Source organism: Embiotoca jacksoni, unplaced genomic scaffold, assembly GCF_022577435.1.
Source record: "Embiotoca jacksoni isolate LCO1_2020_lvr unplaced genomic scaffold, fEmbJac1.0.p SCAF_17, whole genome shotgun sequence".
Lineage (NCBI taxonomy): Eukaryota > Metazoa > Chordata > Actinopteri > Embiotocidae > Embiotoca > Embiotoca jacksoni.
Window position 1 is genome coordinate 6,230,645 of NW_027185307.1, and position 26,511 is coordinate 6,257,155.

The 26,511-nt window shown below is 44.1% G+C and overlaps 1 protein-coding gene across 1 annotated transcript in view; it reads left to right on the forward strand.

The window, feature by feature from the left end:
• Nucleotides 1–23,792, forward strand: part of adarb2 (adenosine deaminase RNA specific B2 (inactive)) — a 190,093-nt gene extending 166,301 nt beyond the window's left edge. Inside the window, exons 6-10 of the mRNA XM_069151341.1 lie at nt 3,086–3,237; nt 4,827–4,995; nt 9,702–9,883; nt 18,112–18,293; nt 20,051–23,792. Of these exons, the coding sequence (XP_069007442.1) occupies nt 3,086–3,237; nt 4,827–4,995; nt 9,702–9,883; nt 18,112–18,293; nt 20,051–20,227 (862 nt within the window). The 3' untranslated portion in view covers nt 20,228–23,792. The remainder of the gene's footprint in view (nt 1–3,085; nt 3,238–4,826; nt 4,996–9,701; nt 9,884–18,111; nt 18,294–20,050) is intronic.
• The last annotated feature ends 2,719 nt before the right edge of the window (nt 23,793–26,511 follow it).

Here is a 26,511-nt window from a genome sequence, read left to right on the forward strand (position 1 = left end):
AATAAAAGCACTCATAGTGCATGTGACTTGTCAGAGTTATATTGGTACGTATTATAAAAATGTGTTATTATCACTGATGCAGAAACATGTCAGCAGCATTGAACTGTTCAGTGTTTCATCTGTAACCAGTCGTCTTATTAGATGATCGGATGTTTTTTTTCACAAAATTAAATGACTCTGCTGTTTTCAGATGAATACAATAGAGTAAAAGAGTACAAGATTTGTCTCAGTATTGAAGTAATATGAGTATAAGCACAAAGTAGCAGAAAAATGTGTGTAAAAACAAAAAGTTGAACTGCTCTTTGTGTGCTGCGTTGCCTCCGACAGTTTGAACATGCATTACATGACATGATGCTTTACTGTACATCTAAGAGCATTATATCTTGCTTGCTGCGACCTCCTGCTGCAGTGCCAAAGTATGCTCTCTCCTCTACAATCAGCTCCATGGAAACGGCACCACTTTGTTCACCAGAGACTTTTTAATAATCAACGAGCCATGTGTGCGCTGTTCTCTCCAGCTAACTAACCACAGTATATCACACACTCAGCTGGTGCAGCTCAGGGTCTCGGTGGCCTATTTGTTTTTAGCACGTTTTTATCTACCGTGTGTGCCTTTGCGACCGCTGCGGTGCACACAAACTCACCAAGCTTCTTTTTTTTTTTTTTTTAACCAGCATCCAGAGAGCATCCTGATGAGTGTCGACTCCTCACTGCATAACCATACATTATGTTTTTGTGCTCCCCGAGGAACTCGATAGCGAGGCTGATGAATAAGATTAGCGATAGAAGTCGAGATGGTTGAATGTCATATTTGCATACACAGCACTGACTTTTTGTCTTTGCACAATGCTGGGTGGCAGGTACGGAGTTTTTGCAGCTCAGTAAAATGGCTAATGGGGAAGATAACTCATCATGAAATGACCAAACAAAATGCCAGAACTGCCATATTTACACTCAGTGAAAGGACAGCGGATGCAGAGGAGGGGCTATAGAAAGAGTACAGGCGTGCTCTGCATTACGATGCATTGTAGGAATATGCTATGTGTATTATTTACATGTTATTTATTTATATAACAGCCTTATTCCTGCACAAAGGAGAATGAATACAAGGATTTTGAAGTTGGATTATGTGTCAGATTGTAAATATCAACCTCACTGTTGTTGGACAGAAAACGTTTTAAATGTCTGAGTCTTACAAAATTTTACTTAAACCTCTTCTTCTTTTTTCTCACTAATCCATCTCACTGATTTTAAATCAGTATCTTTTCCTGTGAATTATATATATTTAGTCTTGTCTGGTCATTTACACTATTTGTACAGACAACAACACTTTCTAGAATTAAAATGGGTGAAAATAGAAAGTTATGGGAGTTTTTGGATTTGTGATTTCCAGTGGTAGAGAGAAACTAAGTTTACATTTACTCTAAATACTGTTCCTAAGTACAAATTCAAGGTCCTTGTACTTGTGTATTTCTATTTTATTTTAGTTTATACTTATATTTTACTACTTTTCAGAGGGAAATAATGTATTTATAATCCACTACATTTTACATCTACAGTAACCTGTTATTAAGCACCACTTTGTCAAGATTAACATATTACTTATAAAGTAGGATAATGCCTCAGAAATAATAATTTGTTGATTTTAATACAGTCGTTGAGTACTTTAACTAGATTTTGCTGCTAATACTTCTGTACTTCTACTTAAGTTAAATATGTCGGTCCTTGTAGTGGAGTGTTTAGAGACTGTGATATTGCCACTTGTATTAAAAAACACTTTAATGGTTTTTAAACCACTGCTGTTTTCAGGTTAATTTAACCGTGTAGCCGTTGAACCACAGACTGTCCACAAAGATGGAGGAATCACCACCACTTCCTCTCACTGTTCAACAGCAGAAATGGAAGCTTGACATTTTGAACTGTTGATATCATTTGTAACTCGTCTGTGATCAGTCACATGGTTCAGGAAAGAAACAATTCTTTAGTTACTTCTGGAGAGATGTCATGTCATCCATCTTTATATAAACTCTATGAACTCCCTTCAGGATTTCGCTGAGTGTTTTTTGCGATTGTTGCCGTCAAAAATGTGATTTTGGGGCGGATTTTCTCAAAAATGTAATTAGGGAGCTTTAAGTGAGTTTTCTGTGGTAAAATTGTGGGAGTTAGAAAAAAATTGCAACTAATGATCAATGGAAGTGATTACATATAAGCATTAAATTTGATCATTTACATTTTAATGTGACGTCACTTCTGGGTTTTCCTCCGGTGCACACAGTTTGTTTTGGAGCTGAGAGGAGAAGAACTGTGCTGATTCTAAACGAGGAGTTATTTTTGCTAATAAAGCGAGTTTTGTTTGAAAACTTACTTCATGCCGAAGTACTTTCAGGACAGCTCGTGTTGACGACATTTTTTCCGAAAGATTGCGGGAATGTTAAGAAATTGTGAGTTCCTGCAAATACTGCGGGGATTGCTTAAACTTGTGTTAATTATTACGATCGCAAGATCAGGATATAATGTGCCGTGACGTCAGTTAACTCGAAACGTATGTACAGACTGTGTTTCTGCACCTACACTGCTTCAACACCCAAAATAACAACTTCACAGTTACTCACTGTGTGTGCTTATGTGTCTAAAATTACATTTAGTGTCTGAAATTGCATTTTGTGTGAGAACACCTGAACAGTCGCTTTGTTTCATTGCTGTGCCTGTAAATGGATCCAAACCCACATCACACTTTACTTATTTCTCATTTTTAATATGTATATGTGTTTATATTTTAATGATTATTTGCAGCTGCTCTGTGATGACGATTTCATGACTCAAACCTTGTGTATAGATGAGCGTGTCGAACCCTGTTTCCCCTGAGTTACCTGGACAGGCTGAGTAACGCCCGGGAGTGTCTGACAGCAGGAGAATAGGCTGCGGTCAGAGGGCGAGTCGGTGTCCATCTCCCGCCGCCTCGGCCTCACCTCATCATTGGAAAAGAAAAGTGGAAATCTATTTCCTATGCTGTGATGAATGGCGCTACCGCTCTCATCAGTCTCCCTCCCTTCTTGTTGCCTTTTTCTCTTTTCCTCTGCCAAAGTAAAAGGCCGGAGGACTGGGAGGAGTCGATATTCGTGCGCCACAAAGAGTGCGGCTACAGGTTGAGAGACAACGTCCATTTCCACATGTACGTCAGCACGTCGCCGTGCGGAGACGGGAGGCTCAACTCGCCGTACGAAATTAGCACTGACCGTAAGATACTAGGCCTTTCTGTTTCCTTCAATTTCCAGAGGTTAACAAGACTCAAATGTAAAAATGAAGCTATTTTAAAGCACATATGATGTGTTCAGTGTCATCACTCACATTGTTTCTATCTCTGAGATCATTTAATCTTAATTCCACTGCTCTACGTTTTTTTTTTTTGTCCTCAAAAGAAGCTGGCATCCTTTTCATGTCACCGTCTGTCTTTGGCCTCTTTCAGCCGCACTGAGCCGGCTTGATGACATTTTATTGCTTACCGTCTGAAAATAAATTGTATATTCATGTAGACGGTTTGCCCAGCATTTTTCTGGCGGCCTACAAGTTTAGAAATGTAATCTGGACTCTGTCTCCTCTTCCCCTCAAAGATTGAAGCTGCTATTCAGCTCTGTGAGAGCACACTTACAGAGCAGAGTTTCATGAAACCAGCGTGGACAGAAAGAGAGAGAGGACGATGCTGTCATCAGAGAAGCCTTGAACTTTTTAGTTATTAAACACTTTAAATGTTCTGCAGTGCGCTCTCAGAGATTAGAAAATTACTGAGCACCTTTTCCCGACTCTTCTTAAACATTTCTGAGCTGCAAGTCGGGGCTTAATTTTTAGCTGCTGTCAGATCAGCCAAAGCAGCAGCAAAGAAAGAAGAGAGGAGGATGGGGGGTTTAATAAGCCACCAGAAATGAATGTATTAAAACAAAAACAGTGATTTCTTTATGTATATTTATTCACCATGCTTGAGATACATATATTAATATCATGTCTCAGTGCTGACAGACAGGCCTTGTTCAGACTGACAGACCAAATCTGTTCTGTTATATTCAGATTGTATCCAGATTATTTTTTAAAGTCTGGAGAGCAAACAAAATACATGAAATTTGACAATTGCAAATCAGAACCAAACCACATTTGGAGGTGTTTTGAAATGCGATTCCAGTCAGATTTCTCCGTCCTGATGCTCAGATTGAATCTCTTGCGTCACCTGCAACGCAACACACAACGGTGATGTCATTTTCAGTGACAGTGAGCAGAATCGATGTTGGCGCTACAGAGGATAACGAGAACAACAGTCAGTGGACAGATGCCGAAATGCGTTACCTGATGGCATTTTGCTTCTGTGTTGGAAAGCCGCATTACCGGCATAGCTATGTGTTCATCATTGCCACAGCAACCCATGCAGATGGGTTGGGGATGTCTGGAACCACCAAATCCAAGTGTGGACAAACAAATCCGATTCACCTGCAGTCTGAACAAACCGTTCGAGACATTTGATTTCCAAATACGTTGGCTTTCACTAACAATGTTGGCATCTGTAGACGTCATGCCGCCTTCAACATTAAACTACATGAAGCTGGTGAAATGAATCGAGGGCTTGTCGTCAGGTTGCACAAATTCTTTTCTATGATGGGTCAAAAATGATCTGCATGGAGGGCCATGGGCCAAAAACACATGTTTATGTTATGTTAAACAACATTTCATTAAAATATAATATATTTTACAGAAAATTAACATTATTTCCAGTGAAGTTGTGGAATAAGAAACGATGTTGTGTGCGGTAGTGTAACTGGTCGTATGTGTTATGATTTCAGTCCACAGCAGCAGACATCTCATGAGGAAGCACCGGAGCCATCTGCGGACCAAAATCGAGTCGGGCGAGGGGACGGTGCCGGTGCGATGCCGGGGGCCCGTCCAGACCTGGGACGGTGTCCTACAGGGCGAACAGCTCATCACCATGTCCTGCACCGACAAGATCACCAGGTCAGTGATGTCACATGTCTCATTCTCCAGGTTTAGGGTTGTAGTTTTCTTCTCTCTGGTCTGAATGAAAACTCTCCCGTCTCATTCTGCCTTGATGCACTTGTTGATTTTGCTTTCTGTCACTGAGTCCAAACTAAATCAGACAGAAGACCATGTTTGTGTTGCTGCCACACTAAATGTCCTGCACTGATTTAGTGGTGAGTTCAGACTGAACATCGAATCTGTCCTCGCTGCTTCATGAGTCAGGTAGAGGTTTGTCTGATATTGACCGAAGGGGGTGTGTGTGTGTGTGTGTGTGTGTGTGTGTGTGTATGTGTGTGTGTGTGTGTGTGTGTTGGCATAAGCTTTGCTGTAAGCAGTCCTCGTGTTGATTATTGATTTCCTATATGCGACCGGACTAACTAATCCAATTCTAATGAATCTGTGTGTTAAGCACAGCTTTGTTTTAATCTCCAGTTATCTGTAGGGCTGATTCTTCTCAAGCAAACATACAAGTCATAAACCTCTTTACCCACTGGCATCTACTGATTTACTGATGTAGCCTTTACAGAACACATGCCTACATCTAACGACAAGATTATATTGGTTCATTCAGAAATCTGCAGCAGTTTGGTTTTGAAATAATTCTCTTGTTTTATCAAAGTGACGGATTTTTTTTTTTTTTATTCATTTATCAGTCATTGCCCTCCTCACTCCTCTCATGGCCTGCTGGTCTCCCAAAACCTCTCGTGGCCCCCGTCTGTGCGCACAGACGTCCCCTCACGGAGGCTTTCAAGCAGGGCGTTGTTGTTTTTTAGAAACACCTCCTGATCCGGTCCTCGCTCCCGACCGGACGACCCTGCGTCCCACACCACCTCCACCTAGGTCCTTGGTGATGCAACCCTGGCAGCCGACTCTGAGGGTTGACGGACTTGACGTAGGAGTGCGCACGGAGGCCGGTGCCCGGCTCTCGTACAGTGACACCCGGTCCTGATCTGCCACGCTAAACCTCGGTGCAGTACAGCGTCTCCGTTGCTCTCCGTGCACGTCGGATAGAAAACAACCGGGCGGTTCAACTTCTTCTAGTTGTTGTTACTGCTGGAATATTAACTTAATCTCCAGGATTTCCCACCGTTGAATCAGGCTCAATATCTGAGGGGACGTGTGCATTTGTAGAAATGACTCCGTGAGTGGCCTGAAGTCCCCATCTTGTGCTAGAATTTCTTTTCTGCCTGAATACGGAGCCAAGAGGATGAAGATGATGTTCAGAAGTGGAGCGCTATCAGACCACTTGAATTGCAATTTGCAAAACGTTATTATGGATTTTCTTTCCGAATGATGCCAAAAAAAACAAAACGCCTGCCCGACTTTAAATTGTTACCATATCGTCCACAAGTTGGCAGGCCCACACAGGGCAGATGGTGATGCTACATTAGGACAGCTTTGCTCCTCTGTCTCCGTTTCCTCGCTGTCGTCATGTGTGAACAGTGCAGGCGTAAGTGTGTACGCAGTGAACCGCGACACACGTGCAAATACGCACGATAACATTCACTTACTGGACTTTTAGTCGTGTGTGTAACTATCATCTAAATTTGAAGTTGGAGGTGAGAACTGATTGTTATGCTTCATGAATAAATAAATATGTTCCTATTTTAGCTGTTCACATGTTGTACTTAAAGAGGCCATTTGTTCCTTGTTTGCTTCGCAGAGTGCTCGGTGGGGACCGAGATCCTCTGTGAGCGTCAGCAGTTTTATTCAGGGCAAAGAATTCAGTCATGAATTCGCGACGCACGTTCATTTTTTTTTTTTCTGTCACGCAAATGCTGCTGTGTGAAGTGACTTCAAACGTTCTGTTTTGAGCTCTCAAACACCTCCCACTTTGTCGGTGGAATATTCCCAGTTCAACAGATGTCGAACTTCCCTACCTCCCAGTTTCTAATGAACACAGCATTAGCAGCAGTGCTTTGAGCTAAATGCCAACTTTAGCGTCCTACAATTCTCACGATAGCGAAGCCAACAGGCCGATATTTACCACGTTCACCTTGCGAACCACGTTGTGAAGCACAACCAAAGTGCAATTTTGACCGGATGGTGTTGACGTGTCTTAAAGCTATGAAACAAAATGTAACTCTTCCAGTTGAAATGTGTCAATCAGGTCCAGTCCGACATGACCGTCCTCAGAGCCGTGCTGCTTGTGTGGCGAACAACACTTGGTGTTGTACACGGTGAAGACAGTAACAGTAATTCCTCACTTCCACCCTTGAGGTTGTATTTTCTGAAATACATTTTTTTAATATGGTCTCAGTTTTTCTGCCAGGTCTGGGCCTCAACAGGAGCTGAACCCATGAATTTAGCTTTGTAAGCACCACACTGTGCCAACTGAGCCATACAAGACCACACCTGAGCCACTGGCGTGTGTGTGTGTGTGTGTGTGTGTGTGTGTGTGTGTGTGTGCGTGCGTGTGTGTGTGTGGCACAAACACAGAGAGGAAGAGAGACAGCCAGAGAGAGAGAGCCTGAGCGAGAGGTGAACCCTTCTCCTGTGTAGCCGCTGTTAATTTGACCAATTTGATTCAGTTGGCCAGGGCTGGAGATGGTGTGATTAAATCTACCCAGGTCACCAACAGGGGTGAAAGCAATTACTTTACAAAAAAATAGAGTGACGGGGGAGGGAGAAGGGACACCCTGCTTTTCTTCCTGCCGTCCTCTTCCCTCCATCCGGCCCAGCCAGACAGCAGACAAGCTCTCTTTGCTCTACAGCTTCCTCTTCACATTTTTTTTTTTTTTTTTTTTTTTTTTATATCGCTGTAAATGATCGGTGGCCGTCGTTAAAATGAGTGGGTCACCGAGGGCCAGTTTATCAAGGTCAGGGGAGGAGGGTGGAACCGAGAGGGGCTTAGGGCCGCAGACTCAACACACACACACACACAAACACACACACACACACACACACACACACACACACACACACACACACACTGCTGCAATCTTAAAGTGACCCCCTGGATACTCTTTTCGTCCTCTGTCACACTGATTTTGTAACCTCCTATTATGTTTTTATTCCCCCTACTTCCTTCACCTCCTGTACTTTATTATAGTTTGTTCAGCTTTGACCAGAGGGGAGGTTCAGATCTCATCATAAACACCCTCGATAACAGTCATCATCGCCTCACCTGATGATCATCGGTTTGTTTTCTTAAGCCGGTCATTCCCACTGACGCTCCTCTGCTAATATTTGATTTGAAGTCGACAGCTGGATTTAATTGAGGGGCCTAAATGGCTTTCATATAACGATGATGTTCTCCATTCCACTGCAGTTTTATGCAGATGAACACATTACTTTAATGGCTGCCGTTTACGGAGGGGAGGGAAGGGACGATAGATGGAGAGAGAGACGGAGAGAGAGAAGAGGTCTCTCTCCTCTCTCCTCTCTTTAGATTCACACACCCAAGCCAGATGGCTGTCTTTTCTTGCATGAGATTAGAAGATGTTTCTGATTCACGGTGTCGCTTTCTGGGTAAATTAATATTTCAGGCTAAACTATTTCTGTTTTGGTTGGAGGTTGTGTGTGTGTGTGTGTGTGTGTGTGTGTGTGTGTGTGTGTGTGTGTGTGTGTGTGTGTACTCTTTGAACAAAGCTCCTCCTCTCTCTCTCTGAGAGGGAAGGACAGATCTCGCCGACAGTGCAGGTAAAGTGGAGGCAGGCGTCCGCTGCTTCGTGAGCCCGTTTAGTGATTCCCGGAAAGCCGTTGATGTTAATTGACTCCTTGGGAAGCAAAAAGTAAGTAATGAGTGATTATTAAACAGGCGAGGGAAGAGGAAAAAAAAAAAAAAAAACAAGCAGCCGCTGTAATTGCATCCATGATAAAGAGACATTGATTAACAAAAAGAACAATGATGTAAAAATTAGAAGCATAATGTGGAGCCTGTGATTGTGCTTCTGCATAAGTTCATTAGTCCAATGCACCGGAGAGTACACAGCGCAGGTACGCAGCCGGCCTCCTCTCCCTCTATGAAGGGCAGGAATGATAATAAACATGATAATTATCATTTTCCATCCATAAATTAGCATCTGCTGGTTTAATAGAGGGGGATGTGGGCAGTAGGTGGCACATGACCAGCTGGCTGCGGCGCGGCAGGCGGGATTAGCCCCACAGTGATTTTGTGTCACTCGTGGATCTCCCCAAACAAACCCGGAGATGATCGGCCCCTCGCACCGAGCGATCGACGGCGGCTCTCCTGCAGTGCATTAACCTCCGTGGCACTGATGAATGCACACATGGTAATGTGTTGTTCCATATAATGAATGCTGATGTACTGACCTTTGGCAGTGTTGTTGTTGGTGATGATGGTTTGTGTGTCTGGTGGGAAGAGGACTTTGTGTGTGTGTGTGTGTGTGTGTGTGTGTGTGTGTGTGTGTGTGTGTGTGTGTGTGTGTGTGTGTGTGCGTGCGTGTGTGCGTGTGTGTGTGTGTGCGCGCACGCGCTGTCAGTCGAGCGGCTGTTATTCATCACGTCCCACATCAAGATAATGATCAAATTGTCTCTACCTGTCATCGAAGCTCTCACGTCTGTCTCTCGCTTTTTCTCGATTCTGTCTCTCTTCCCACCTTTTCTCCCTCCACCTCTCTTTCTTTCTCTCCTTCCTGCTCTTCTTCACCTGTTTTCATGAATGTTTTTCTTTCTTTCTTCTCCCTCTCTCTTCCCTCATGTCCTCCCCCTCCCCGCAGATGGAACATCCTGGGCCTGCAGGGGGCGCTGCTGAGCCACTTTGTGGAGCCTCTGTACCTGCACAGCGTGACCGTCGGCAGCCTGCGACACACGGGCCACCTGGGCCGGGTTCTGAACCAGCGGCAGGAGCGCCTCGGCCCGCTGCCCGCTACATACAGACGTAACCAGCCCCTTTTGAGCGGTACGACTACAACACAGACACGCACACGTCTCATGAAGTATGTCTAGAAATGTATGGACCTGTGGCCACAAGGTGACGCGATGAAATTCATACGTGTTTATACTTGAGGTTTTGCTTGGAGCTTGGTAACATACTGATTATATGAAACTCTATTACTAATCAACAGGTATTGAGATAGTTTGTTCTTTACTCGCTGGGTTTCTTCACTCTGATCCAGAAAGGTCCAAATGTGAAGTTCGTGAAAACTGCTAAAATTTTCTCAACTTTTAAGAGAGAATCTAACGGACACATCGGTTCCATTTAAAGTGACATGATTTTTAAATTAAATTTTGCTGCCCTGACTAACCGTTAGTTGATCGCCGATGTTGATCAAGCAACGTAACTTTGGAATAGTTATTAATGAAGTCATTAATAATTATAGCTTCCCCCCGCTCTGTGCACGTCACCGTGCAGTGCTACGGTTGGCAGTCTCAAAACGTTTTCATTGGCCCTCGTAGATGCCTAACTGTATTGTTGGAGTCTTAATAATTTACCATTTTTTGAGTGCTCTAATTGTAGGACAGTAGATTCAACTCAAAGGGATATTTGAATAGTGCATCTATCCATTGTCTTTACCCACTTCATCCTGTGTGGGGTCACTTACTTTAGGAGAAAGGGGATGGGGGGGGATACACCCTGAACAGGTTGCCTGTCCATCACAGGACCAAGAGAGAAAGACAACCATTCACACCTCCAGCCAGTTTAGAAACACCAGTTAACCCGGTACACTTGTCTTTGGACTGTGGGAGGAAACTGGAGCACCTGGAGAAAACCCGCACAGGCACAGCGAGAACATGTGAATGAGAAATGAGAAATGAGAAAATTAAATGCACATAAAATGTCTGGGGATTTTAACCACTAGTAGCACTAAGGAGCAAAGTTTTCAACTGACCCACAGGTGGCAGTAATACACAGCAATGCACCAGCAAAAGCAGTGAAGAAGAACACTTCTAGCAAGTAAACATGGGTGTAAACAATGTCGGGTTTGACATTTTAAAAGAACATTTCTTCTTTTAAGGAGAAAAAAATTAATTCAGATCTAAACGTGGCTGACTCGGTTGCATTTAGCTGAGACACGTAAAAAAAAAAAAAATTGTCTTGTGTGGTTAAATATGTTGGTGAACAGGTCAGCCGGCATTTATCCCTGCGTGGAGATCTCTACTACAGTTAGTAACGTGACCGTTCCAGGTGGATCATTTCTGAGTTCACTGTCAGACAGACTTGGAAACAAACATTTATAATGTAAAAATTGTGTGTTTTTGAAAGCTGCTGGAAGTTTTTTTTATTCCCTGTTTTCTACTGTCGCCCTGCATTTAGATAGTGACACACCCACAGAGCCCTGGGCCACATGTGAACATGTCTTCCTATTTTTAGACATTTATTATAAATATGTCAGCGGCAGACAAAGTGCATTACAACAGATCACACATATGTAACACCTCCTCACACACACACACACACACACACACACACACACACACACACACACACACACACACACACTGCCTCTGTTACATTTACAGTACATAGTGCCCACCAGACGAGCAACAGCGAAGAAGTTGTCTGGCACGGCTGCTCGCGGGGCTCCGCTGAGACCCGAGGCCTCCGTCTGTAGCGAGGATGAATGCTGGAAGAGGATCTGAATGACACCAGACTTGTAGAAAGTGCATCAGCCATCACTTCAGATCTAGGCCAGTCAGAGCGGCTGAGCAGCCCACGGAGATGTGGGGCACGTCGGGGATCATCGATGAGATCAAAGACAGCGACAGACGCACGCAGGGAAACACATTATACCATGTCAAAGACACAGTGTGGATAAATCACACCGCCATGCTTTCATTACATCTCTGTAAGGAGCACCCTCGTGGCAGCTTTTTGGCTATACTGTGCTTCTTGAAGGGCACCGGGGCACTCTGGGTAATGGAGTGCCATGAGGACAAATACTCTGTGAGGCCTGTCCTCATCAGGACTGATAATTGTGCTGCATTGTCCTCTGCTGACGATAGCTGGGGTGAATTTATCACCGAATCTTCCGAGCGCGGCGTCCGCCAACATTTCTCATGATTTGTTCAATGGCTTTTTAAATGGATTCATTTGACTCGGCTGGAAAGGAGTTTTTACTTTTGGATGTAACAAGCTGCAGTTAAGATTCTGAGAATCGTGGTCAGGTATGATCCATTTCTTCATAATTCATACTTAAGTCGAGGATTACATCCTTCATTATAACTATAATAAAGCTCACAGTAAGTACACAGTTTGTTTAATGACTGTAAAGTTTTCCCCCCATTAGCTGACAGCAGATTGATGCTGCAGCTCTGTATGTCCTCTACTCTGTTTCTTTTTTTTTATGGTTTAGTATTATGGTTTTTTTTTTTTAGTATATTCCATAGAGCGTAACATAATTTTTTTTTTACACATTTTCACATTTGTGCCCAACAGCAACCAGCAGTGACGTCGCCCGTTGGTTTGTGAACTGTTGTTATGAAGCCTCGAGTTTGGATTTTAGCCGGCGACATCTTGCTAGTTCTGAGTGGTTTGGAGCAGGAAGTGACCATATTTGGACAAGCTGGGGGGAGCGAGCGGTGGATCTGACTGATCTGATTGGAAACCCAACGATACTACCCTCCGCCCACCGATAGCTGCAACCTGACGTCACCACAGGCCTGTCAATCAAACAGATACACCCCTAAAATCACAGCTTTTTTAAGCTTATTTTCGAATAGTGACGGATTATTTTAAGATGTACGGCCAGAAAACGAATGATAAGGAGCGACTTCAGCTCGCAAAACCGAAATAACTCGTGATTAAATTTTATTGACTTTGAATTTTATCAGACTCGTTGAATGGGAGTCTGTGGAGCCCAACTCTAGTGGGACTCTGTGGTATTGCAGCTTAAGGCACTTCTGCATCGACCTCATTATTCAGACCCGGAAGCTTCGAACACTTTTATTTACAGTCTGGGATTATGGGTAAAAATAACATGGACTGTAATATGATATAATTTTGATGGTTGAGGTTGATGTTACTCAATTGGAAACATAAAACTGCACCAACACATTCAAAATCTAATGAATGATGTAATGAAACACTTGGAAAAAGAGAAAACATTTATTCTTCTCTGAGTAAACAAGAAGACATATTTTTACAAACCCTTTATAAACCCTTCCAACTATGTCAAAGGCACAAATCTTAGACCAGTTTCTCCAGACTCAACATGTAAATAGAGGAAAAGTAGTCCAATAAAAGTCGAAGGCATCCACCATCCTCTCTAGCCCTCCTTTTTTATTTTTTTATTTTTTTCCTTGGCTTATGTTACCAGATATGGTCATTACCAGCTCCAAACTGCTCTGAACCAGCAAGATGGCGTCACTGTTGTTTGCGGCTCGGTTAAAAACTACGATTCCAAGAATTACCGCCAGGGAGTCTTTCCTGTGTTTCTTGAGGTCTCGTGGAAATGCTCTGCCCACCCGTCCGCCGTGCTCCACACTGTGTTTGCTGTGTGTCTGAGTCCCAAACTGTCAGATCTCTGCTCCCGCAGTACTTTGAGAAGCAACAGTCTATTGAAGGGTAGAAGGGTGGAGGGAGGAAGGGAGGGAGGGAGGGAGGCAGATGGACAGACAGTGGAGATGGCCCCTCCACCAAATCAATGTAATCACAACCCTTATCGGACATTCATTCAATCTGAAGGGAGCTCGTACAGAGAGGGAGACGGGCTGAAGGGGAGAGAGCGAGACAGCAAGGCAGGAAGGGAATAAAGGAAGACAAGAGCTTCGCCTGCATTCAGATGTCTGCACGCGTATCTCTCCCTCCGCCTTCCTCTCATCTCCTCCGTCCTTTCATTGGCTCTGATGAGCTGCCCGCCTATTGTGAGTCCAGGGTTATTTAAAAGCAACACCCCCAGAGGAAATTCCCGGGGATCGCAGGGGCCCGCTCTTATCGCGCACAGCCAAAGCAGCTCCACCTGAACCCCGGGGGCCAAACACATCGATGGACCGACTCGTCCTTCACTCTCGTCCTGCTGCTCGGCGAACACAAAACTGTGACAGCGCGGCGTTGTTGTTTTTCAGGATAAGAAGAATCAGCGCAGCAGCAGATAAAGGACACATAAACAATAGTCACTCAACACTTTGGGAGTTTTGCCGTTAGCCGAGTCCTCGTTTTAATTTGGCCACATTTTAGAAGACAGACTTTCATCGTTGACATATTAACTTTGTTCTGTGGTCTTACACACAGCGACCAGCCAAGACATTAAAACCACTGACAGGAGAAGTGAATAACATTGATTATAATATTACAATGGCACCTGTAATAGGTGGGATACAGGAAAAATGGTGGGATACAGGAAAAATGGGTTAGCGTAATGACGCGGAGGGTTTTGACTGTTGTGATCGATGGACAACAGGGTTAGAACACATCCAAAACAGCAGCTCGTATGGGGTTTACTGGAGAGCAACACAAGTTGTCCGAGGAAGAACAACCAATGAAATGGTGACAAGGTCACGGGTGCCCAAGGGTTTATGATGCTTGTGGGGAAAACCTTGATGCTGGCTCGGATGGAAAGGTGACAGGACACACAGAGCATCGCAGTGTGCTGCAGATGAGGCTGAGTAGCCAGACGCTGGTCAGAGGACCCGTGCTGACCATACGGGAAGAAGTTGGTGTGGTCTGATGAACACGCTTCACCTCGTCAATCCCTCCCAAGTGTGTAAGAGAATCTACGGTGTTTTCACAACATGAAAGGCGTTTGGCCCTCATGGGCTCCTGTAGAAACATGGCGATGCAACATGTTGCATGCCCTGAAAGAGGACCGGGTCCTGATGTAACGTTAAGGGGTCATTCTGATGTCATGAAAATACAACGGTTTTTAGTTTCAGGTGGTTCTACAGCAATGAATCAATCAATCTTTAAAGGATCCGTTGCTAAATGTGTTGGTGCCTGAAACCACAAAACCCCTTCACAGGTCTTGTGTCTTTGCCTCCACAAGTCAGAGCTTGTTATGATGGCATAAATTGGACCTGCACATTATTAGGCAGATGGTTTTAGTGTTGCGGCTGATCGATGTATGTGTGTTTGGAGGGATTTACTAAACAGCCTCAGTAGCATCTGGATTCATACAACCTTCAAATCTGCTGCTGAAACCTTTTAATTTTCCTAAAAATAATCAAAATCTTATGAAGTGTTTCAGAGATTTGAATTTCATTGACAGTCCTGACCTTGATGCAGGACACTGATGGAGTTGATCATCTTATCACAGACCTGTTGCTTCACTGATCCTCCCCTGCTGCTCCACCCTCACGAGGAACAAGTGAAAACCCTGCAGCACCACAGTAAACGCAGGACATGATGCAGCTCGCACACGAGAACACACAGCAACCTCAGATATTAAGCCGGCGGTATGTGTACTGCACGCTTACGAATCCCATAACCAAAGGCTCTAATTCTGCCTCTTTCATGTCTGCCAAACACTTCCCAGAGGAGAAATTGATCAAGTCTTCAATGAAGGAAAAATCAAATTGGCTATTACAGAAACAGAGGAGTCAAGCCCATTGAACGGATGAAATGAGCCGTGAATGGAGGGAGAGGAAAGGAAAGAGGCGCGATGGATAGGAGGGTCTTTTGTTCAAAGAGGTGCGTCTGCACAAGAGAGGAGAGATGGGTAATAAGAGACTTGGAGGATTGTTAGTGTGGCAGGCGATTCATTCCAGTTCCAAGGAGCAGCAGAAAGGAAGAGGTGAGGAGAGGGAGGTGGGAGGGGGGGGGGCGATCTGCAGGCGTGTATTGTGGCATTGTAGATCAGGTATTGTATTATAACAAGCTGTCTGTCAAACGATGAGATCAGAGGCAACTGTTGTTCCCCCATCACACAGACGCTGCCTGCTGATTCTCTATGAAGGTGTCTAGATATAATAAATAAGTGGGTTGGAAGTCGAGCTGCAATCCGAGGCAGCGATTCCTCTCTGAAGACAATTTTACAGAGTTGGAGTGAATATAATGTTAAAGCAGCCGTTAGTAATGCGGTTTCTTCAAAATACATATTGAGACAGCACAACAATATATTCAGATACATATGTCATTGGCTGCTGCCGCTTTTTGCAGTGAGGGATCAACAGATTTTTCCAACTGACTTTGCTGCTGTTTGCTTGTTACAGATGCCAGATACTGTATGTATCAATGGTACAAGATACGTGCTCAAATTAGAAATGCAGGTTGGTTTTTTTTTGGTAACTCACTGTGGCTTCCATTCAAGTTTTGTTTTTGATTTTGGAAATAAAAAACAGACTTAAACTTGAATAAAATGACAGAACGACCACACTGAAGGTCTTCACACACCGGTGGCCTTTTTTTGTGTCACGTCAATATATTTTTTTTGACTTTTGTTTTTATCTTGGGTATTTTCACATGGAGCAAAAATAACACGTGGTGGGAAAAAAATAAAAAAAATCTATGGAAGGAGGCTGATTCAAGGCATCAACCAATCACGTTGTGTGGAAGTGCATAAAATGTTTTCCACATTTACACTTTAGGTCACTGTCATTTACAAAAATGGTATCGACAGCTGCCATGTTACAGTTCGATAGATAGATAGATAGATAGATAGATAGATAGATAGATAGATAGATAGATAGATAGATAGATAGATAGATAGATAGATAGATAGATAGATAGATAGATACTTTATTGCTTTTATAACCACATTTAGTGTGCATTTGTACATTTGTGAGCTTTAGTAGCGCTTGTAGGCAAACTTTATTTTCTTTGGACGAAGCTAGCTGATTTAATGTTTGAGGTCTTGATGCTCGGCTGAGCTAACGAGCTTCATACTCTCTGTACAGATGTGGACGGGGTATACATTTGAATTTCTTTAGGCAAAAGAGCCCAATTAACGTGTTGTAGTCAGGGGTGTGCAATTTGTTACAGAACTGGGGCGCACACACTGTTGTGACTTGTTTCTAACCACTGTGATGGCAAGTTTATATACCATATTAAAATGTATATTTTCATTACTGTAATAAAGTCGACAATATAACCTGGCAAATAACTTTACCGGGGCAAACGTTAGTGGATCAAAACAAGGCTTCGAGTTGATGTCGTGAATCAATCAATACAACCTAAATGTCAACATGACAACTTTGACCATTTCATTTAGTTTTATTGGCTCTCTTGTATGACATTGACTTTGGAGATGATTTGATCTTCAGGCGCTTCAAAAATGTAAATAAATTTAAACTTGGATCAAAAGAAGTGTGAACATTTTATTTCCCCACCTAGAAAATAAAAGTAGTGGAGCGTCAGTCTGCTGGTCTCCAGCAGCACTAACAGTATGGTAGTGGTAAGAATTGTTTTATGGTTGATCACAAAACCTGTTTTTGTTTTTTTTATAACCTTTCACAGCTGTCTGTACATCTGGGACAACATCTCTGAATGGCTAACACGTGATCTCAATCAGTGTTTGACCACAGCTGGAAACCTGTGATTCAGTATTTTCTACTCCCTCCGGTTGTACAATCAGGTGTGATGACCATTTACCCAGAATGCACAGGGAATCTCACCCTGCTGTCAGCACCTCTGCCAACACATGAAACCTAATGTCACCGCCGCTCACCTCCACCTCGCCTCCACCTCTGTCTCTCCTCCTCCGTCCTCCGCTGATCACTTTGTGTGCTTTGCTCGTGCGGCTAATTATTTCAGAGGGAAAGGCAGAGAGGGCAAAACGGAGTGACAGCCGACCGGAGGCAGCGCTTGATCTTCGTCACTGGAGATAATATTTACCGCGTGTAGCCGGCGACACTCAAACATGGTTAACTGCTGGGACGCCAGAGCAGACAAGCACTCGTACAAACACGCCAACGCACCGCTTACGTGATGGGAACACTCCCCCTCTCTCGCTCAGAGTGTGTATCAAAGCTTCACATGCAGTTTCAGGTCCAGGTTGACTTGGCTTTTTGCAGCGCTGCAAAACTTTATGTCTGCCACTAGCCTCGGGGGGGAGAGCGAGGCGAGGGTGAAGGAAGGTTAAACGAAACAACAAAGAGGAGGTTTGAAAGGAAAAACACACAGCTGCAAATTTTCACTCACAAGTGCATTACATTGGGAAACATTTGTTAAGTTTTGCCAGTGTTTGGCTCCCCTGTAGGGAACACCTCGGATGTTATGGAGGTTAAACCACCTTTGTGTTGTCTTCCTTGTAGGGCTGAGCAGTGCCGAGTATCAACAGCCGGGGAAGGCCTCGTGCGTCAGCGTCAACTGGACGCTGGGCGACACGCAGCTGGAGGTGGTGAACACGGCGACGGGACGGAGACGGGACTCGGGGACACCCTCGCGTCTCTGCAAGCACGCCCTGTTCACCCGCTGGAGCCGACTGTACCGCAAGGTAAACGTCATACATCGGCCGTATCTCAGTTCACGAAGTTGTAAACTGCAGGTGTACCGAACAAAGTGGCCACGGAGAGTATAATGAGGTAGGAAGTGCTTACAAGGAGTTTGTTACACCTTCTTCAGTTCTAATCATGTAAGTGTATGACAATTTGTGTTAGTGCACTTCTATGTAGTACACTTACTTACGTAATATGTGAAATTTGACAGAGTAATGATGTCAAATCAAACATGGCCCTCTGTTTTACGCACACAATAAACATACCGATGAATTGTTCATCCCTATGAACTCATGATCCAACAGCAGTTTGGTGGTACTTAGTGAAAAAGAAAGACTTTTCTGTGGATATGAACCATTGGTATTTGTATAATGTGGTGTTCAAATGAACTGACTGCAGGTCAGTCCCGCCCCCTCCGCTACTTTTGAGGTTTAAAAGTCTTGAGTACTCCGGTATGAGTTCACTATCCGGCTGCATGTTGCATGACTTTTCAGTGTGAACGCTCCTGTGCATTCAACATACAATGCTCCTGTTTGCTCCCGCTACTCTGAATTGAGGACCAATCAGCGACCAGTGTTCGTGGTTAACTGCATTTGTCCCGCCCCTCCTTCACCGTGATTGGATGACATCAGGACTTCTACAGTGTAGAAAACACACGTGTGCAGCGTCTCCGTTCCATTCAGGAGCACCTGCACGTAGAAAACCTTGAATGGAGCGCAGCCTTGTCATGCTGATGACGGGCTTGTCGTGGCGTATGTAAAAATCTGCTGCGGGTATGTGAGTCTCACTAATTTAAAAGTTAATTTAAAAATAAGACCTTCACATTGTGCTGGAAAAAGTAGGATGTTTAATGAATAGGATCCTAAGCAATAATTACATTTCATGTGAATAAATGTCTGTTTCACCGCTCTGCTCCGTCTGAACGCAGGAAACAGGAAACACAGAGGCATTAGTCAGCTGTCGTTTAAGAACAATGTGCAGTCTGCTGCCGTCAGGAATCACATGCAGGAACACAGACACACTAAGTGCAGACACGGAGGCCGACAAACGCCTGAATTAAAATCACAGAGCGCTCCGTACGGTGGAAACGTGGACCCTCCTCTCTGCCGGAGATGAATGTGTCGACGCTGCTTATCATAAAGCAGCAGCTCGGATCTTCACTTTCATTTTCCATCCTGAAACTTTATGTAACACTGCCTGCGTCGCCAAATGGCGGCCGTTAAAGCGTAATGACTATGAAACCATAATTATTTGGAGAAGTACTCGAGGAGGCCCCCGCCCTAAGTGCTCCCCGCGCGGCGTATATAAGGGGCCACGCAAGAGCAGTCACACTAATCTCCTAAAGAAACTTTTGCTCTCTCTCTCTCCACTTGTCTCTCCGCCGATCTTCATTGTTTCCCCTCGTGACAATAGGAACGCACAAAAAGCACAGAGAATGTTCAATTGCTTGTGAAATTCAAATGGGGGGATTACACAGCTGTTGAAGCCCCCCTTCACCACCAACCCCACCCAAAATGCATTTGTGCCGGCTCATTCGTTTTGTTTTGCTCGCTCTTCTTCTTCTCCTCTCTCCCGCCTTCGCTCAACCTTTAGCCCTGCCGCTGCCCCGCCTTTATTCCTCTCTTTGTCTTCCCTCCATATCTTCACGTCTGTCTCCGTGTCGCGTTTATCTGACTCTCTTTTTCTTTTCTCCACCTCCCACTCCCCCACCCCACCCCTCCACCACCCTCCTCTTCATCGTCTTCGCCCTCTTCAGCTGGGGATCCGTGTGTCCAGCTCGGCCGACCGCCAGCTCATGTACTGCGAGGCCAAGATGGCGGCGCGTCCCTACCAGACAGCGAAGCAGCAGTGGTGCAGATCTCTGCAGGAAACGGGCCTCGGCACCTGGGTCAAAAAACCACCGGAGCAGGAGCAGTTCCTGCTGTCGGTCTGAGGAGGAGAGAGAGAGAGTGTGTGTGTGTGTGTGTGTGTGTGTGTGTGTGTGTGTGTGTGTGTGTGTGTGTGTGTGTGTGTGTGTGTGTGTGTGAGTAAGTGAGTGGGTGAGTGAGTGAGTGTAAAAAAAAAAAAGAGTGTGTGTGTTTGGTTAACCTTTATTTTTTTAGGGTAAGATGACTCCATGTTTCACACCTTCATACCTGAAAGTTTACCAGTGTAACCTCTAAACTCAAGGCTGTCACCCTACGTGTGCGTGTGCGTGTGCGTGTGCGTGTGCGTGTGTGCGTGTCATTGTGGATCCACCCGGTACAAAGACGACAGGTGGAAGGTCAGATTGATGGTCTGCAAAGAAAAGGGACATAAAAAGATGGACTTTTTCTTGCCGTTCTTTAAACACACAAACAAAGAGGTCTAAGCAAGCACCCCCCCCCCCTCCCTTTTCCTCCATCCCCCCAAATACTCCACCACACACACACACACACACACACACACACACACACACACACACACACACACACCGTTCTTCGGCTGTCAAGTAAGGATGGGGTAACCTTGAGCAGAATGAAAGGCAGCCGCTATCTTGTCATCAGCTATTTCCGGGCCCCAAGGCTCCCGCTGAGGAGCAGAGCCACGGGGGAGAGAGCGAGACAGACAGAGACGGAGAAAGAGGGGAAAAAAAAAAATAAAAAAACAGAGCGTGGAGAGAGAGAGAGAGGTCCACGTCCAATTACCGGCCCTGTCAGGTGACGGCTGATAGAGAAAGAGGAAGGGAAGGAGAGGAACGTTGCCTCCGAGCCTCACCTTCACCTCTCTCATTTCTATCTTTGTCCTCCTTCTCTTCACTCACCCTTTGACTAGCCATCTCTTTGCCCTCTTTTCCATCTTCCTCCTCCTCCTCCTCTTCCTCCTTCTCCTCCGCCTCCGCCGCCGCCTCCCGCACCTTTCAAGCGCGGCGGAGTTTAACACGACGCAACGACAGGTTAATACACCCCTCTTTTTTTTTCTTCATTTTTTTTCATCCTCACCCCTCCGAGTAGGGAGAAGCTACATAAACGCAGCCATTACAGTACAAGTGGAGGATGCGATGGAGGAAGAGGAGGGGTTTGTTTCCTGTCTCTGTCTGTCTTCTTTCACCTGGTTGACCTCAATTGGTTGGGTTTTTTTTGTCCACTTTTTGTGCACCTGAATCTTGTCGTCACCGTGAACAGCGAGTTGTGGCTCGTTAGCGAGGCCTTGTTGACCCGATTGACTCGTACTGATGCTCTGTGGTCGTGCCCACCCCGAACAGATAACAGTCAAGGTGGTGGGAAGTTGTAAGCCCCGCCCCCTCACTGTCAAGAGATTTTTTTTTTTTTTTTTTTGTATTTTGTATTTAACAATGACTGAGGTGAAAACTGACATCCCTCATCGCTACCATGTAAATGTGTACCTCTGACTATTTCATGTCTCTGCATATTTCATCTACATAACACTGTGTGTGTGATTCTTTCCTGCAGCTAAGTGTTCATATTCATTATGATCATGACTGTGTTGTTCTGTCCTCGCTGTTTTCTCTTTGAGGAATTTAAGTCCAGCAGCAGCAGCAGCCCTGAGATGGAAGTAGTGAGAGTGACATCTAGTGGTTACTGTTGTGTTTTAGTTTCCTCTCCTGTCTCTGTCCTCTGGCAGCAACCCTGTGTGCTACAGACAGGACAGGTTAATTCATATCGTTGGCTTAATTAACCCTTTACTGGAGATCAGTGTGTGAAGATGAGGATTTGACTCGCAGGCAGATTCGCACAAGAACTGAGGATTTGATCCTTATGTGATCTGCATCCGGGTTCCCCAATTCTCCACTGAAAAAAAAGTTATTTGTAAAAGTGTTTGAGATATAGTGTTTCTCCAATTAAATAGTCACGACCTAAAGTTGAATATGAACCTGTAGTGCAGCACTTTTACATGTCATTGAACGTTTGTTACATTCATACCGAATGAGTTCACACGGATGCCGATTAAACCTGTCTGGTGAGACGTTCCCGCACTAGACAGGTGGATGCAGACTGAGCATGCTCGATGGGTGGAGCCGGCACACCAGCGCTGGTCGGGCTAGCGTCGGGCTAACTTCCAGATTAACCCAATGCAACCTTGAATGGAGATTAAAGAATTCCATCATGTGGGTCGTCTAGTCTTTATCAGACCAAATGGATAAAATTCTGACACTGAAACGACACCTTTTATTTCCTTTATTTAAGTTCTCCGCCGTTTTAAAAGCAACAATCATGGTGACGGAGTCGTCTACAGCAGAGTCTTTTTGATAAGCATGTGTCCACAGTGTTTTTTGTAACTTATCTGCACTGCAGGTTGAAAGTAAACAAATTGAGAGTTTAGTGTTAAAAACCTCCTCTGATCTGCTTCATGTGGACTGTGTGGGTGGATTGATCACATCTGATTGAACAAACTCTTATCAGATGCTGAGTCACATGTTGCTAAACCCTGATTGGTCAACTGAAGTCGATGACCTCACCTTTTTTTTCTGCCCGAAGCCCCGTCCACTTCAGTGAGAGGAGCACAGAGAAGAACAGATAAAGCTCCTACAAAGATATTGGTACAGTGTAGGATTTTCTGGTGGTGCAGATGGATTATTAAACTTTCCGGGGGCAATTTGCTGTTTGGCCTCGACTGACCGCTGCTACCAATCAGAAACTTCATACCATACGATCAGTACTCCATACTGGAATAGTATCTTCCTCCAGGTTTTCTGTGGGTTTAGTTTTTAATCTCTTAATTTCACCTCCACAAGTGGTTATACCAGCTTTTACTTTATGTTCCCCGCTGTAACTGTGTTTACATTCTGTCATTTACATTGCGATTAAGAGGAGGTAACTTCTAATGTTATTTCGTGGTGTCTCGTTACTGAATAGGAGACGACATCCATAGGCGTCACCATAAATAATAATAAATATAACTCGCACAACATTTCTAATGTATCAAGATGATTAATTCTGGGACTTTTCGGGCCCCTGAGGACCTGAGTGTAGTTGTTAATCCAGCTCTGGTTCATGGCAGCTTCAATACGTCCGTTTACAGGAAGTCCATTTTGTTTACCTGAACCCAAAGCTGCAAAGCACCGACTCTGCTTTCAGTGTCAAGCGGCAGGTTTGGTGTAAATGTGTATCAGAGTTGGCCTTCGTCTCTCATCAGCATGAGGTGCAGATTTGTATTGATCGAGCGGCCATATCTTCAGACTCGTCACGCTTTGTGGACACAGGTAACAACATCGGTCATTGTCTCACTCCATGTTTTCACCTCGGCCGCCATCACAGATTTTCACCCATTTATTTTGAGAGATAATAAATATAAGGCATGTCTGAATGGCAATATTGTATCAAAGAGTGTACATATGTAAAAAAAAAAAAAAAAAAAAAAAACTGTATAAAAGATGTGACAGAGATCCTAAAATGTCTACTTCTGATGTAAATGAAAGTCTATGAAGAAATGCTGCTAAGGTCTGTACATTGCACTTCAGTAACAAATAAAAAGTGAATGTTTGTACTGTATATGTGAATAAAACCACAAAATCTTGTAATTTTATTTTGCCTTTATAGTTTTTTTCATTTGATGTCGTTTTGGAGTTGATCTCAGAGTGAAAGAGAACGCGTGTTGATGTGAGATTAGAATACGTGATGTGCGCTGAGCTCTTGATTATTGGACCATCTCTCACCTTTCTGTGATCATGTGTCGGCCCTGGAGAACATCCAGACAATTATTAAAGAGGCCTCCCTTCTCCTGCCACTCTCGGGGGAAATACATGGGGAAATGGATATCTCTGTTTGGCTGGGTGGCAGGTGTCATACAGATCAGCCACCAAATTAGCCTGGAGGAAGAGGAGGAGGAGGAGGAAGAGGGGGGGGTATAAGGTATGCCTCCTCTGTAGTATCCACCCTACCCCCAAAGGCCGTGGAGTCGGCTGTGCACTCTACAATAAACATGATAATTGACAATTTGCTCCAGCGGCTGGTCACGGCCAACCGGCTCTAATCTAACGGACAGAGGTGTCGCTCCTCTGTGGATTCTGTCTCCCAGTTTCTGCTTCTCGATGAAGTCACAGAGCCACAACACGCCGAGTCTGATGCTCCGTCTACGTGTAGGGTGAGAGCAGCGTGCTGCACTGAAGCAATATTACGCCAGAGGGTGTGCTTCAACGTGATTATTGGCCCGACGGTGATGCGTTCAGGACCCGAGGCGCTTGAAGCATAACTTCAGCATCACCGAAGTTAGTCGTGCAAAATGTCAACAGAGATGAGATTTAGTCCGTTTTATTGATTTCTGGAGATCGTTTTTCAAACTGAATGAATACAGCACATAGAAACAGTAAACTGCTTGGCTCGCTCAGTCTGGTTGTAACTAAGAAATCTGATGAAAAAATATATTGATGGACTCATGCAGGCTAATTTGAAAATCGCGCCGTGTCAGCCACTGACCGGCAGCTGATATGATCCGAACCCAATAAGCCAACAGTTCTCTAGAGCATTGTAAAATCCGAAAATCGAAATTTATTAAAAAAAAAAATAAAAAAAAAAGTTACATTTAATAATTTCCAAAATTGTGTTTTGGCAAATAACTTTACCGGGGCAAACGGTAAAAATGTTTTTATCTAACGAAATATTCTGCTTCAATCCAAATTTAGTAAAGTTTAGCCTTTCAAAATAATTTTCACGGTGGTAACATTTGTAAGACTTTTTGGACAACATGCAAATTATATTTTTGTGACTTTTTGGACAACTTATTTCTCACATTTTGGACAACATGCTCTAGTATGACTTTTTTTTTTTTATCATATTTCGGACGACATGCTATAGTATGACTTTTTTTGACATTTTGGACAACATGCAGTAGTATGACAAAAAGTATGACTTTTTTTGACATTTTGGACAACATGCTATAGTATGACTTTTTGTTATCATATTTTGGACGCCATGCTATAGTATGACTTTTTGTTATCATATTTTGGACGCCATGCTATAGTATGACTTTTTTTGACATTTTGGACAACATGCTATAGTATGACTTTACATATAGTATGACTGTTTTTCACTTTTTGGACGACATGCCTAAAGCATTGTATGTCGTCCAAAAAGTGAAAAAAAAGTCATACTATGGCATTTTTTTTTTTCACATTTTGGACGACGTACTATAGTATGACAATTTTATGATATTGTTGACGCCACACTAGTATGATGTTTTAATGATATTTTGAACAACATGCTACAGTATATTTTCTTGAGGCATTTTGGACCAAATGATACAGTCAGATATTTTTATGATACTATGGACGACATACTTTAGTATGACATTTCCATCACGTTTTGAACGTTTACACTCACTGGCCACTTTATCAGGTACACCTTGCTAGTATTGAGTTGGACCCCCTTTTGCCTTCAGAACTGCCTTAATTCTTCGTGGCATAGATTTAACAAGAAACTGGAAACATTCCTCAGAGATTTTTGTCCATTTTAACATGATAGCATCACGCAGTTGCTGCAGATTTGTCGGCTGCACATCCACGATGCGAATCTCCCGTTCCACCACATCCCAAAGGTTCTATTGGATTGAGATGTGGTGACTGTGAAGGCCGTCGGAGTCCAGTGAACTCATTGTCATGCTCAAGAAACCAGTTTGAGATGATTTGAGCTTTGTGATATGGAGCGTTTTCCTGCTGGAAGTAGCCATCAGAAGATGGTACACCGTGGTCATAAAGGGACGGACACGGTCAGCAACAATACTCAGGTAGGCTGTGGCGTTTAAACGATGCTCAATTGGTACTAAAGGGCCCAAAGTGTGCCAAGAAAATATCCCCCCACACATGTTCTTAGCTGACAGGAGTGACACCCGGTGTCGTCTTCTGCTTCTGGAGCTTGTCTGCTTCAAGGTTTCACGTGTTGTGCGTTCAGAGATGATCTTCTGCATACCTTGGTTGGAACAAGTGCTTATTTGAGTTACTGTCGCCTTTCTATCATCTGGAACCAGTCTGGCCGTTCTCCTCTGACCTCTGACCTCCGGCATCAACGAGGCATTTTCGCCCAGAGAACTGCCGCTCACTGGATATTTTCTCTTTGTTGGACCGTTCTCTGTAAACCTCGTGCATGAAAATCCCAGTAGATCAGCAGTTTGTGAAATACTCAGACCAGCCCGTTTGGCACCAACAACCATGCCACCTTCAAAGTCACTGAAATCAACTTTCTTCCCCATTCTGATGCTCGGTTTGAACTTCAGCAGCTCGTCTTGACCATGTCTACGCGCCTA